At 34.0% G+C, this 12,144-nt stretch overlaps 2 protein-coding genes across 4 annotated transcripts; one reads left to right on the top strand and one right to left on the bottom strand.

Annotated features, from left to right (window-relative positions):
- Positions 1–624: 624 nt before the first annotated feature.
- On the top strand, positions 625–7,401 carry LOC123921253 (protein LPA3-like). Its single transcript, XM_045973720.1, has 12 exons — positions 625–1,021; positions 1,993–2,023; positions 2,426–2,518; positions 2,631–2,693; positions 2,847–2,958; positions 3,071–3,156; positions 5,202–5,266; positions 5,370–5,472; positions 5,557–5,617; positions 6,059–6,141; positions 6,424–6,504; positions 7,115–7,401. Exons 1-12 carry the CDS (start codon positions 720–722, stop codon positions 7,172–7,174), a joined length of 1,140 nt encoding a protein of 379 aa, XP_045829676.1. The 5' UTR covers positions 625–719; the 3' UTR covers positions 7,175–7,401.
- A 133-nt stretch (positions 7,402–7,534) lies between these two features.
- LOC123921252 (putative cyclic nucleotide-gated ion channel 8) lies at positions 7,535–11,927 on the bottom strand. 3 transcript variants are annotated; one of them, XM_045973716.1, is made up of 8 exons: positions 11,821–11,927; positions 11,306–11,419; positions 10,361–10,955; positions 9,843–10,055; positions 9,316–9,626; positions 8,941–9,052; positions 8,613–8,849; positions 7,535–8,504 (listed from the first exon to the last, which is right to left on the bottom strand). In XM_045973716.1, the coding sequence occupies exons 2-8, from the start codon at positions 11,362–11,364 to the stop codon at positions 7,791–7,793; spliced, it is 2,241 nt and encodes a 746-aa protein (XP_045829672.1). In that variant the 5' UTR covers positions 11,365–11,419; positions 11,821–11,927; the 3' UTR covers positions 7,535–7,790. The 3 variants fall into 3 exon arrangements, with proteins under 3 accessions (XP_045829672.1, XP_045829674.1, XP_045829675.1); XM_045973718.1 differs by lacking the exon at positions 11,821–11,927 and adding an exon at positions 11,133–11,180 and having other exon boundaries at positions 11,306–11,386; XM_045973719.1 differs by lacking the exon at positions 11,821–11,927 and having other exon boundaries at positions 10,361–10,967; positions 11,306–11,335.
- Between the last annotated feature and the right edge of the window lie 217 nt (positions 11,928–12,144).

Here is a 12,144-nt window from a genome sequence, read left to right on the forward strand (position 1 = left end):
TTATCCTCTCCATTTTATGTTTGTAAATTAGATATTCCCTACGTCTAATTGTGAATAATATTTCATCGAGCTTTACAAAATGTATAAATCAAATATTGCGAACCGTTTTTCTCTTTATAACATCGGCTACTAAAATACCTAACGTTGAATTTCATGGAGAGTGTCTTTTCCTCAAATTTTTCATTTTTATAATGTCTGCTACTTAATTTCGAAAGAATAAAATGAAAATTTGTAGGCGCGCGAGAGACCGGCAGGGTGGTAAAAAAATGAGAATTTATTTTTGTCATCCTACCAGTTACTCACGCGCCATACGCCTTTTCCTTTTTTATCATTCCGCTACTTAAGTAGTCGACGTTATAAAAATGAGAATTTTAAAAAAATGTCGTTCACTACTTAAGTAGATGACGTTATCCGCTACTTAAGTAACGAACGAGGGTATTTTGGTAAACTCGTAGGCGTGGGGCCACGGCAGAATGAGTATGGTGGCAAAAGGAGATTTTTTTGGTATTTTACTATTTGGGCTAATAAGTGTGGCCCAACAACACCCCCCCCCCTACAAATTCAGCCCAATATTTGGCACAGAAAATACAGCCCAAAAATGATCTATCCGTTTTCTGTTAGGAAAAATGACACGTCATCATCATCATCATCATCTCTTTATTCCTCTGGTCTGAACCAGTTAGTTGTTCGTTGTTCAGTGCCACACAAACAACAACACAATGGCACTCTCAACTGCTATGACTATGGCTATTTCATCTCTACCACACAACAACATCAATTTTCTTCCTCCACTATCTTGTTCAATTTCTACTACTAAACCTCTTCGAAACACTTTATTCAAAATCAAAAGCCTTAGAACTGAAAGAGAAGCTTCTTCATCAGATCCAAATCCAGGTTTTGATCCCAAATCAGGTGTAGCCGTTTACAAACCTAAATCCTATGAAGTTCTCGTCACTGATGCTGCTAATTCTCTTGCTTATGCTCTTCAAGAAGGAAAATCTCGACTCGAGATCGATTTCCCGTACGTATTATTTGCTTTCATTTACTCAAAAATTAGTGCTGTCAAATATGAAATTACAATTACCGAGAAATTTAACTTTGAATAACTTCAAAATCAGTTACTTTCAGTTATTTTAATGTTCATAAATAATATGGTAATTTAGTTATGCTATCTGGTTTATGTTCACTTTAGCAATTAGCAGTGAAACAGTAACACATGCACGAAGGAACACGAGACACAACACTGAAATTTACGCGTAGTTACTTACTGGTAATATTTTGAGAAAATGGAAGGTATTGATTGTAACTAGTACATGCACCAGACATACTTCAATCTAAAGTGTTGGTGCGACATAATACTTTAGTCTTATCATTACCGTTGCATTGCATTCGTGCTTCTTAGAATTGAGAGTTGAGCCTAACTCAACTCTACAAAACTGGCTTGAAGATATGTTTAGAGATGATCTGAAGATATGTTTATAAGTGAGAGCAATCCTCAAGCCGCTTTTGTAGGGTTAAGTTAGACTCAACTCTTAATTAGCAGTGAAGCAGTAACACATGCACGAATGAACACTGGGCACAACACTGAAATTGACACGTAGTTACGAGTAATAATTTGAGAAAATGGAAGTTATTGAATGTAACTAAATGCACCAGACATACCTTCAATCTAAAGTGTCGCTGCTACATAACACTTTAGTCTTATCACTGGCGTTAAGAGAGATAGAAAGAAAGTGACCAACGTTAGATAGTTGAAAGGTAGAGAATCTCTTCCCTTCCTAAGCTTAATTTATGGAAATATTCATGCTCTCTATATTTAATATTGTATGGAGAGGTAAAAATGATTAACCTACATCTTCAACATGATTTTTCAAATCCCTGTAATTCAAACTTAGTATAAGCTGATCCATACAAAATATCAATATTTTCCTTGTGGCTTTTATGTGCTGTTATTACATTCCTGATGTTTTGTTTTTGGGGTTTTGTCCACAGGCCCTTGCCCAGCGACATTTCTTCATATAAGGTACTATCCTTTGCTCTCGTGAAGCATACTTTATCAAGTGACTAATTATTTTTTGGGTTTCCGTCCCCTTCATTGTATATATATAGGTTTGTGTTTTTGGAGAGAGTACTAACTAATAATAACTATAAGTTCCAAAAATTAGTAGGCAAAATTATACGATGTTGTTGCGTGTAATACTATTGCTTTATGCCTCGGTTCATCTTCTGCTACTTTTGATTAGGAGTCTATTTGAACATGTTAGTAATTTTAGTTGATTTTTATACCTTTGCTAATATGATGGGTGTTGATTTCATTTTCATGCTTCAAGAAACTGTTTTGATTGACAGTTACTTGATTTTTTTGAGGCATGCTTGTCTCTGAATATATTGCACATAATTATCTCAAATTCCTAAATATTTCAAGGGATCTTCAGATGAGTTCATCGATGCCAACATTCAACTTGTCTTGACTGTTGTAAAAAAGCTCCAGGAGAAAAAAGAGACCAGAGCTTGCATAGTAAGAAACACAATTTTTTCTTTCTTTCCTTTCAAAGCAACTAGCATTTCTTTTCACATATAAACTATGCTGTTTTTTTGGAGATGTAACTACATTCAGGCCATTTTTGTAGGTATTCCCTGATAAGCCAGAAAAGCTTCGAGCCTCTAAGTTGTTCAAAGCAGCTCTAGATTCAGTAATGACAAATTTATTATGAATCTAATGCCATAAAATGATCACACAGACTATTGGATTTTTTATTTTAAACTATGTACCTTCAAGAATGAAGATAACATAGTCATATTGAAGCCTTTCATATTTTGAAGTTTCATTTTGCTTTTGTTTCAAGGTTGATGGCATCAGTATAGGTTCCTTAGATGATGTCCCTGCAGGACCAGTGGCTTCATTTTTCCGATCTGTTAGGAACACCCTTGATTTTGACTTTGAAGATGAGAATGAAGGTTAGCTCGTTGGGGAAAATTACTTGAGACATATATTGGTTAAGCTTTGTTTCTGCATATAACATGCATGATAAAAATCATATTTTGACAATTAAATTTCTTAGAAGTGCAGATCGTTGGAAGTCTAGTGAGCCTCCATCACTCTTCATATTCATTAATTGCAGTACACGTGAACTTGGTTATATTGAGAAGTATGTGGTATGGTGCCTCAGCCATTAGAAGCTTTCCTGAATTTTTTTATTTGTTCATTTCAAATCTTTGATGTGCAAATGAAATTTCACTCTTATCTGCATTAGCTTGATTGTCTGGTAGGAGTCGTTTATGTTTTGTCTGTTGGTAATAATGTGCAATAAAACATGACTCAAGTTCTTTCATTTGATTTTGGGTCATCATGCAAAATTCTGCAATTTATTGAGTTTAGCTTCTAAGTCTATTCTCTCAACCCACTGTTAGCTTGTGGTAGGCGAGGCGCATAGACTAACACTGGTTTAATACTCGTTTATCCTGGCAAACCTAAGGATAGAATCATACTAAGAAAAACTTAAGAACAAATCACGGAGCTACCAAAAATCTGGTAAAGTACCTGATGAATAATTTAGCAAGTGAACTAAATTGTCGTCAAGTAATAAAATTTATAAGATTCGTATCCACAGGGATTGTTTCAATCTCGACAAAACAATTAAATTAATTTAGGATTAATAGAAAGTGTGTGAAAAGGGGGGATTTTCAGCTTGAAGTAGTAACAATGACAATAATTAAAAGTGCAAGATATCGGAACGTGAACTTGTTAATAGAGAACGGCGATTAGGAATTATTTTGAATCATCTCTTTGTCCCTAACTGGTACTCTAGGTTCTAGTCCTCAACGATGAAATTCTTATAATTACGACAATATAACAAAATAGACCGAGTCCAATTCCTTGGCTCATCAATCCCGTTTATCTAATAAAGTACCCTAATTCCTTAGGCGAAACTAATATTATCAAAAGCTTTAACAAACGTTATATTAACAATCATGTCAATTAATTCTATATTCTTATAGCAATTACGATTGACAAACAATTAATCTAGTTCCAGTATAAACCCTAGGGTCAATAGTGATTTATAACTTAAATTCAATTCGAAAGTGATCAATTAACGAAAAGCAATAAGCACAAGATTAACTGAATAATTATAAGTTTTCATTGAATAAACTAGAACACGTAGTTACATGGCTCAGATAGTTTCAAAGAGAATCATCTATAATTCCTAATCTAATGAGATTAGTTACTCATAATTAAATTAATAATCATAGGAAATATGAAATAAACCATATGAAGTGCAGCTCTCTCGGTGGTTTCCGCGTGATGTTGTTTGCTTGATCTCCACCTGCCGTTTTCCTCGTTTCCAATTTTCTCTCCAATGTCTGCGTTCCCCTCCTGCTGCTGTGCGTGATGCCTTATATATATTATCCATGAAACCTAATGTTTTCTTTTAGCCACATAAGCCAATCACAATTTTACTTTCTTTTTGGGCCAGCAAACCGTTTTTGTTCTTTTCTTGGGCTAACATTGTACTACATGCCATATATTTAAGACATGTTAAATAATATAAAATATAAAATCAAATATTATTTGCAACTCTTCTACCCATAATTCTTCATAAAATCTTCAATTCCTGGTAGCTAATAATCGTGCCATGATGTTGATGAGTTGTGGTGTGATTTTTCCAGAATTTTACCCGTTTTGTAATTTCTCTTCAAATTCTTTGTGATGTATCAACTCTTGCTAGAATATCTCTAAACCATGTAACTATACCTAAAAACTTATTAAAATACTATAAAATTGCTACTCAAAACATAGAATGATAGACTGTCATTAGTACCCCCTATATTTATTGTTTGCTACGTTAGAGGCTCAAAGCTAACCTAACAAACCAAACTAACTAAAGCTATCCTAACTAGCTATAGGTTTACAACCTTACCCTTTTTCCTATAGTAGATCCTTGTGATTTTATTTTCATTTCTGGGGTCTACTTGATGTCTAACATTATCCCAATAACTGCATTGAATAATTCATTTCATCCATCCTTACAGTAGCAAGGTCATAATTGGTAAAACTTGTCGTAGGCTCTGATTTTGATGGCCGTTGTTGGCAATTCTTAATATGAAGATCAATTTTGTGAAAGAACAGGATTTGTTCTGTGCTCTGGCTTTGCCTAACTGTTTAATTTGATGTATATATCTTCATTACTATGATTTTTCAGGAACAATTTGCTACATCAACACCAACACCAACACTTTTATTTAATCTTGAGCTAGATACACTACGGTATATGTTGTACTCTTTTTTTTATTGGAGTTTTCATGCATGCCTAATCCTCAACTACTTCGTACACTTATGTTTGACAAAGATTTAATATTTGAATTTACAGTGCTGATTTAGGCATTCCAGGCTTCCCAGCCAAAGATTTGCACTACCGTTTTCTTTCTCAATTCACTCCAGTTTTCTACATTCGGATCAGAGATTATTCAAAGGTACACCTTCTTTATTGAATAGTCCCTTGATATTTATCATTTTCTCAGATAATAGGCATTGACAGTACTTTTTCTGTTTTCTAGACAGTTGCAATAGCACCTTATATTGTCAATTACAGTGGAGCTGTGTTCCGCCAGTATCCTGGTACAGCTATATATATTTACATGTGTATACATACGTTCATGTTAACATCATTGTTACCAAAAACTAAAACTAAACTGCAATACAACAATTCTGACAAAAGTTGTGGTAAAAGTATGATAAACTACCGCGTTTTACCAGTTATTTAACATTAGCACACAAGACCTTGCAAAGAAGGCCATATTTCCAGTTTATATAACAACATTAGGTGATTTTCTATAAAAGAATGTGGGTACACACTTCCCCATTTGATCTAGGGTCATTATTTTTTACTCAGAAACACCTAAATAGTGAGGGAATAGGAGTATGTCCGTATTTCCTCTATTTCTCATTAGTCATTAAATATCAATGCTTTATTGATGTGGCTAAAATTTTTATGACTAATATGATATTATTTTCCAATGATATGAATGATGCACAAATTTTTTTTCATAAATTGTTCAGGTCCCTGGCAGGTGATGCTTAAACAAGCCGATGGTTCTTTTGCTTGTGTAGCAGAAAGTGCAACCCGTTTCACCCTTGGTGAAGTAAATTCATGAACTTCATCTTATTTTCTTATTAACTGTGAATACTTTCATATTAATATGGGTCACGCTAACATGTGCCCTTAGGGCACATTAAGGGCACATGTTAAGAGTATAAAAATAGTAATATTTTCCTAAAGTTTGTGCATTTAATTTATGAAAAGTTTAAAAGTCAAATCAAATGCACGGATTTCAATAAAACATTACTTTATTTAGATTATTAACATGTGCCCTAAGGGCACATGTTAACTTTTTCCTTAATATATTATCTATTCATTTGTGTAGGCCAAAGAAGAACTGTTGAGGGTCCTGGGACTTCAAGAAGAAGTGGGAAGCTCTCTAGAATTTCTACGAAGAGGCTATAAGGTTTTCTCTTTTATTCAATCAGTTACTGTTAATTTTAGGCATGCTTGTTGTTAAGAATAATGGTGATTAGCTAGTAGCTTCCATTAGTTAGTTAGCATTTATATTAGTTTGTTAGAGTTTGTTATTAGGTGGTTAGTTAGTTAACCCCCAAATTGCTCTATATAAGAGCTATCATTGTACTTTTTGCACTATCTTTTATCAAATATGAATCCTTATGATTTTTACTATCTTGAAGACTTTCTAAAGTTTTCTCCATTTTCCCCAAACCATGGAAATCTTAACACTTGTGTCCTATTTGCTATGGTTCTTTTTAATGTTATTTTTCATCTTGTCTAAAATTTCCATATTCCTGTGGTCCTACAAAGCATCTTTATATGTTATTGGTTTTATGTAACGCTATTCCAAATTACATTATTCTAATATGCATAAATATTCACGTTCTTAAAATATTTTACAAGTGGATTGAACCAAAATCATATTCGTAATCACAGTTTTGTATGCATTTTCTGAATCAAAATTCTTGCTATAGGGGGTTATTATGGGATCTTAAATCCTATTTGGTCATGTCTGTAGTTCAATTATAAATCTGTTACATCGTTTTATATTGCAGTCAAGCACGTGGTGGGAAGAAGATTCTGATTTGGAACTATCTAATGCATGGCGGACTTGAGTTGAACACCACTAGAGGACATTCTGTGTTTTATAGTCCATCCACATGCAGTTGTCATTGAATGCAAACATGTAAAGAAAGAAAGCATTGCCTACAGTTTTTCTTTTTTCTTTATATTTTAATTTTAATTATCTTTGATGTAATCCTTTTGCCAAAGAAATATGAGAACTTAGCAAACTCAATTGTAACAATGTCAAATGTAGATTCTGTTTTACATGATGCCTTAAGGCCGCGTCTTGAATTGTGGAATATCAGTTGAGAGTTAAACCAACTATGTTTATAACAATAGTAACAAGTAGAATGTTATCATTATATGTTTAGTAGTAAGTATTTTGAAAAGTAGACAAAACACGACGGCTGTTACAAGAAAATATGTAGATAACTTACAGATCTGTCAAAATGGTGTACAAGCAGCTATATTTATCTAAACATCAGATATCTATCGAAATTCAAGAAGCCTAGAACCATGTCTTTATAGGCTAACCCCACCAAAATTTTTGTCATACTGTATAACCTAACACCGTAATCAGATGACGAATACAAATATTTTACAAGTGCAAATAGTGTCATACTGAAGGACACTTGCAGCAGTGTAAATGAAAATAACAGAACATGATCACTCTTCATTATCAAGAGCACTGAAGTCAGGTTCTGGGGGCTTTGGAATGTTCATCAGGTCGTTTGAACTTGGAACTCGATGTCTATGACCACGAAGATTAGCAGCAAACCGAGAAGCATAGATTGTTGTATTAAATCCAAATTTTGACGAACTTTCAGTACGCGGAACCAAAGCCTGTGAAGGATCATCACTTCCCGGATAATCAGATTCATAATATTCTTCTTCCTCCTCCTTTCTGCGTTTTCTCCTTAAATACTTCCTCCATGCAGCTTGAATGTAGATAGCAGCCCATGTTCTCCATTGTTGCGAGTAGAATCGGAACGTATGCTGAACCTGTCTGCTATGTATGTGTCTAAACTGTGATGCAACAAACTTTAATTCCTCTGCTTCTAAAGCAAATGCCTCTACCTCACTCATAGCTTTCACTGTTCTTGTTGATGATGGCAAGTTAGCAGCAGATTTTGGATCCAATGCCCATGTTAGCAACTCTTCACCACAGAAATCACCTTCCTTCAAAATTCCTCTGTTGAAAAAGCCGCTTCTTCCACCATCTGTAGTAACACTATCTAGACGACCACGAATGATGAACAACATCTCATCAACTGGATCACCTTCCCTAACTATGTAAGTTTTCTCTGTATATAAACTTGGTTTCAATCGCTCGCATATCGCATCAAGCAAGCGTTCGTCCATGTTAGCAAAGAGAGGAACCTGAATAACATATAAAAATCAAATCAGAAAAATGAAGACTTGGAAGCAACACTTATGTGTTGCAACGAACCTTCTCAAAAAGCAGAAGCTAGTTTGCTCGGTACTCACCCTTCTGACCAAATTCAAACAAAGATGGCGTTTGATATCTCTTCTGAGATCTTTTGGAAGATTCTGAACCAAGCTTTCTTCATCGACCCCTCGGGTGTTCAGCCACTTGTATTGGTCGTAACGTCTGACTCTTTCCCTTAGCTCCGGAGGAAGCAAGCGATGATGCATCCACTGCTCGGAGTCACGCCTTTTGATCCTCATTTCCTCCAGACGAACCGACATTGAATTAAGGTAGGTCTTTTCAAATACATAAAACAAAAAGATTGTAAAGTATTACATTAATCAAACTTCTATAAATCAATATTTACAGTGTAAACTTTATGTTCACCTGCATGTTTCCAATCAAAAGAGAAAAAAGCACAAGCCCCATAATAGCTATTACTATGGAAAACATAACCTCTCCAGGGTAGGTACTAGTTAGAAGCCCCTGACCAAGTGTACTGTAAAAACCAAAACATAATATTGATTATAGATCTATGAAACACCAACTCTGATACGGACACCGAACACAACATAAACACATATATGTCGATATCACTAATGTGAAAAACATAGAACACGGATACTAATACTTTATTTATTATATATTAAATAAGATACAACATTCATTTATAAACTGCATATTTTATAGCTATTATAGAGAGGACTTATTATGTATATAATATATACTCAGTAGTTCTAAAGAATTATACAAGGAACATACCTCAAATTTTGAAGGCCCCACCATAGACAGTAACAAAATTTGGGAAAGACTTCTATGGAAGAACAAATACCAGACTCAATAGCTTGAGAGAAGATTCCATAATTAAAAGGTGAGTTACCATCATCAACAAAGCATTTACTTTTAAGAACCTTTTCACTGACATTTCTCCAACTTTCATATCCTCGTATATGCTTACTTGAACTTCCACAATACAAAAAATGTGTATTACACCCTTCAACTGCTTTACATGCATTCGTCCAGCACGTGTCGTTCCGTTCTATGGATAATAAGTACCAGACAGAACCTGATATCTACAAAATTCAAGATACGATACAGAATGTATCAACAAGTATACGAGGAGTATCAAATATATAGGAAATTATCCATAAAAAAAATTGGATACTTTCTAGACGCGTATCGGGAAGTATACAAATACGACACTGATACTCCTTTTTAGAGATTATGCGAGGTGATACTGCAAAAATAAAGAGTTACACGAGAAGAATTGTGTTAGGAAATGAACTTACATGGCTAGCAAGCATATACCATATCAAATAGTACATGGCACCAAGCAATGCATTTTCCGAAAAAACACCAGCTGTTTTTTTAACTTCTGAAGCCAAAGGTATAAAGCGTACAAATCTCGGTAAATATTGCATTATAACATGTCTCAATAGTGATGTTTTTGTATCCAATACTTCCATACGTCTTGAACTATAAAGATATTTCCACACTACAATCTGCAACAAACATCAAGATATGCACAATAGATCATTTGATTGGAATCAGACGATTCAGAATTAAACCTCAGCAAACAAATAAAAAGATATTATAAATCAGTGATCAATATCGGAAGGCTGAGATTCTCTTGTAGTCGCCATTTGACTGCAGGGAATCCATTTTCGACAATATTGGTTTAGTAGTCCTTAACAACGTTTTCACAAAATCTTCTTAGTATACTATACACTTATTTTTCAATGTAAAAAACGAAGATGGGACATTATGTATTACACAAAACATATGGAGCATGAATAGTATCTCAAACCTGTGGCAATGGCAGTACAGACCAGAAATCAAAAACGAAGTAGCGTCGTAAATATCGCTTCGCGATCAATCCAGGATCTATGACAAGTTCACCTCTTCCAAATACTCGAGATGAAGGCGCAATGAAGGCGGTGCGGAATTGGAAACTTATCCGGATGAGATAAATGCAATCACATATTGTTCTCAATGTAACAATATACTTTGCTAGGTGGTTATCCATGGCTAAACAATATGATTTGTGGTTGAAATAAGGAAGATAAAAAAAGAAAGGATCACAAGCTATAGAAAGAATGCAAAGAATCTCGAAAAATTTGTTCCAGTACAGAAGATTCTTATCTTGAGGATCAAATACTTTTTTCTGTGACACTTTAAGATCTTCTGGAAACACTGCCCAAGTAGTGACTCCACTTTTGAGTGATCTTCCAATATTTTTTAGTCCATCTGATCCCTTTCTCACTCCTACACGAAACGATTTTGATGTGTTTTTTCTTCCGCGACCACGAAAAGGAATAGGCAAAGAATCTAAATTAAATCTTAATTTCTTCATCCCTCTTGAGCTAGATGGCGTAGTCAAATTCGCATCCAAATCGTCCAACCTACATCATCCACTGTCTATTAGACTTAGAGATGCTTATGTTAACAACTTCGATTTTTCAAACCCTAAACCTTAAAGTGGAATATAACAAACAAAAAAATGGAAGCAAAATCAAATATTAGTCCATAATCATAAAGTAACCAATCAAACCAAGTAAAGTCGAACTGATCAGGTGTACCCGAGTTCGAATCCTGGTTGAAACAATCCTCGACCAAACTTTAGTTACCTTCTCACCGAACACCAAATTACTACGGTCAATTCTCTTGGTAACCAGAGAGTTAAGACAACAAAAAAAAGAAGCGAGTAACCAAATTATATTGATCATGTTACACAAATGGAAAATTGAAATACCTCACAAATTTCTCTTTCTGACCTCCAATATACTGTGACTTGTAACCAGAATCAAACATTGTGAAGAAATAACATAGAGATCTGTCAGAAATACTACATATGTCTAGCAATTTCCTGTAATTAGAAATTCACAAAATGCATAAACTCTATTTGAACATGCAATAATTCAAACAATTGTAGTAATGAATGAAGGAAAAAATTGTGAAATTTTTAAAAATTCTTACAAAATAAAGGGATTATAAAATCACACACAAGGAAACCATGCAATAACAATTTTGTTCATAAACATGATTTAAAACACAATTCTTAGAATAATTTGTTCATAATGTTTTTCAACAATCCAATTCCAAAGTCTAAATCCGTCTTCAAGGTTGTTCATATTCAACAATGGAAAATGTATCCTTAAAAAAAAAATGGAAAATATTTTTCTCTTTCTTATCTATGAAAGATGAAAATGTGGATTTAAAAGAGATTCTTTAAATTAAAAATAAAGAGAAAATGAATTAGGAACTTACTGTGAGAATGTTTGAAGGCGTTGATCATACAAAACTATTAATGTACATTGAATTTTCTGGAGAGGACAAGGAGAATGGAAGAAGGAGAAACCTTGTAACCATGTTTTGTTTTTCGAGAACATTTAGGAACATTTATTATAAGACCGTTATGACAGTTACATGTGTCGCCGCCATTATTATTGTTTTACTTTTTTTTAATATTATTTATTTCTAATGATCAGACGCGCACATTTTGTGTTCGTCTGTGTGGTCCGATTTTATGAAAATAAAAACATGTTAAAAAATATAAATGGTTTGGTGAAGATAAAAAAGTTTAGTAGTTAT

The sequence above is a fragment of the Trifolium pratense genome, linkage group LG4 (assembly GCF_020283565.1).
Source record: "Trifolium pratense cultivar HEN17-A07 linkage group LG4, ARS_RC_1.1, whole genome shotgun sequence".
Classification (NCBI taxonomy): Eukaryota; Viridiplantae; Streptophyta; class Magnoliopsida; order Fabales; family Fabaceae; genus Trifolium; species Trifolium pratense.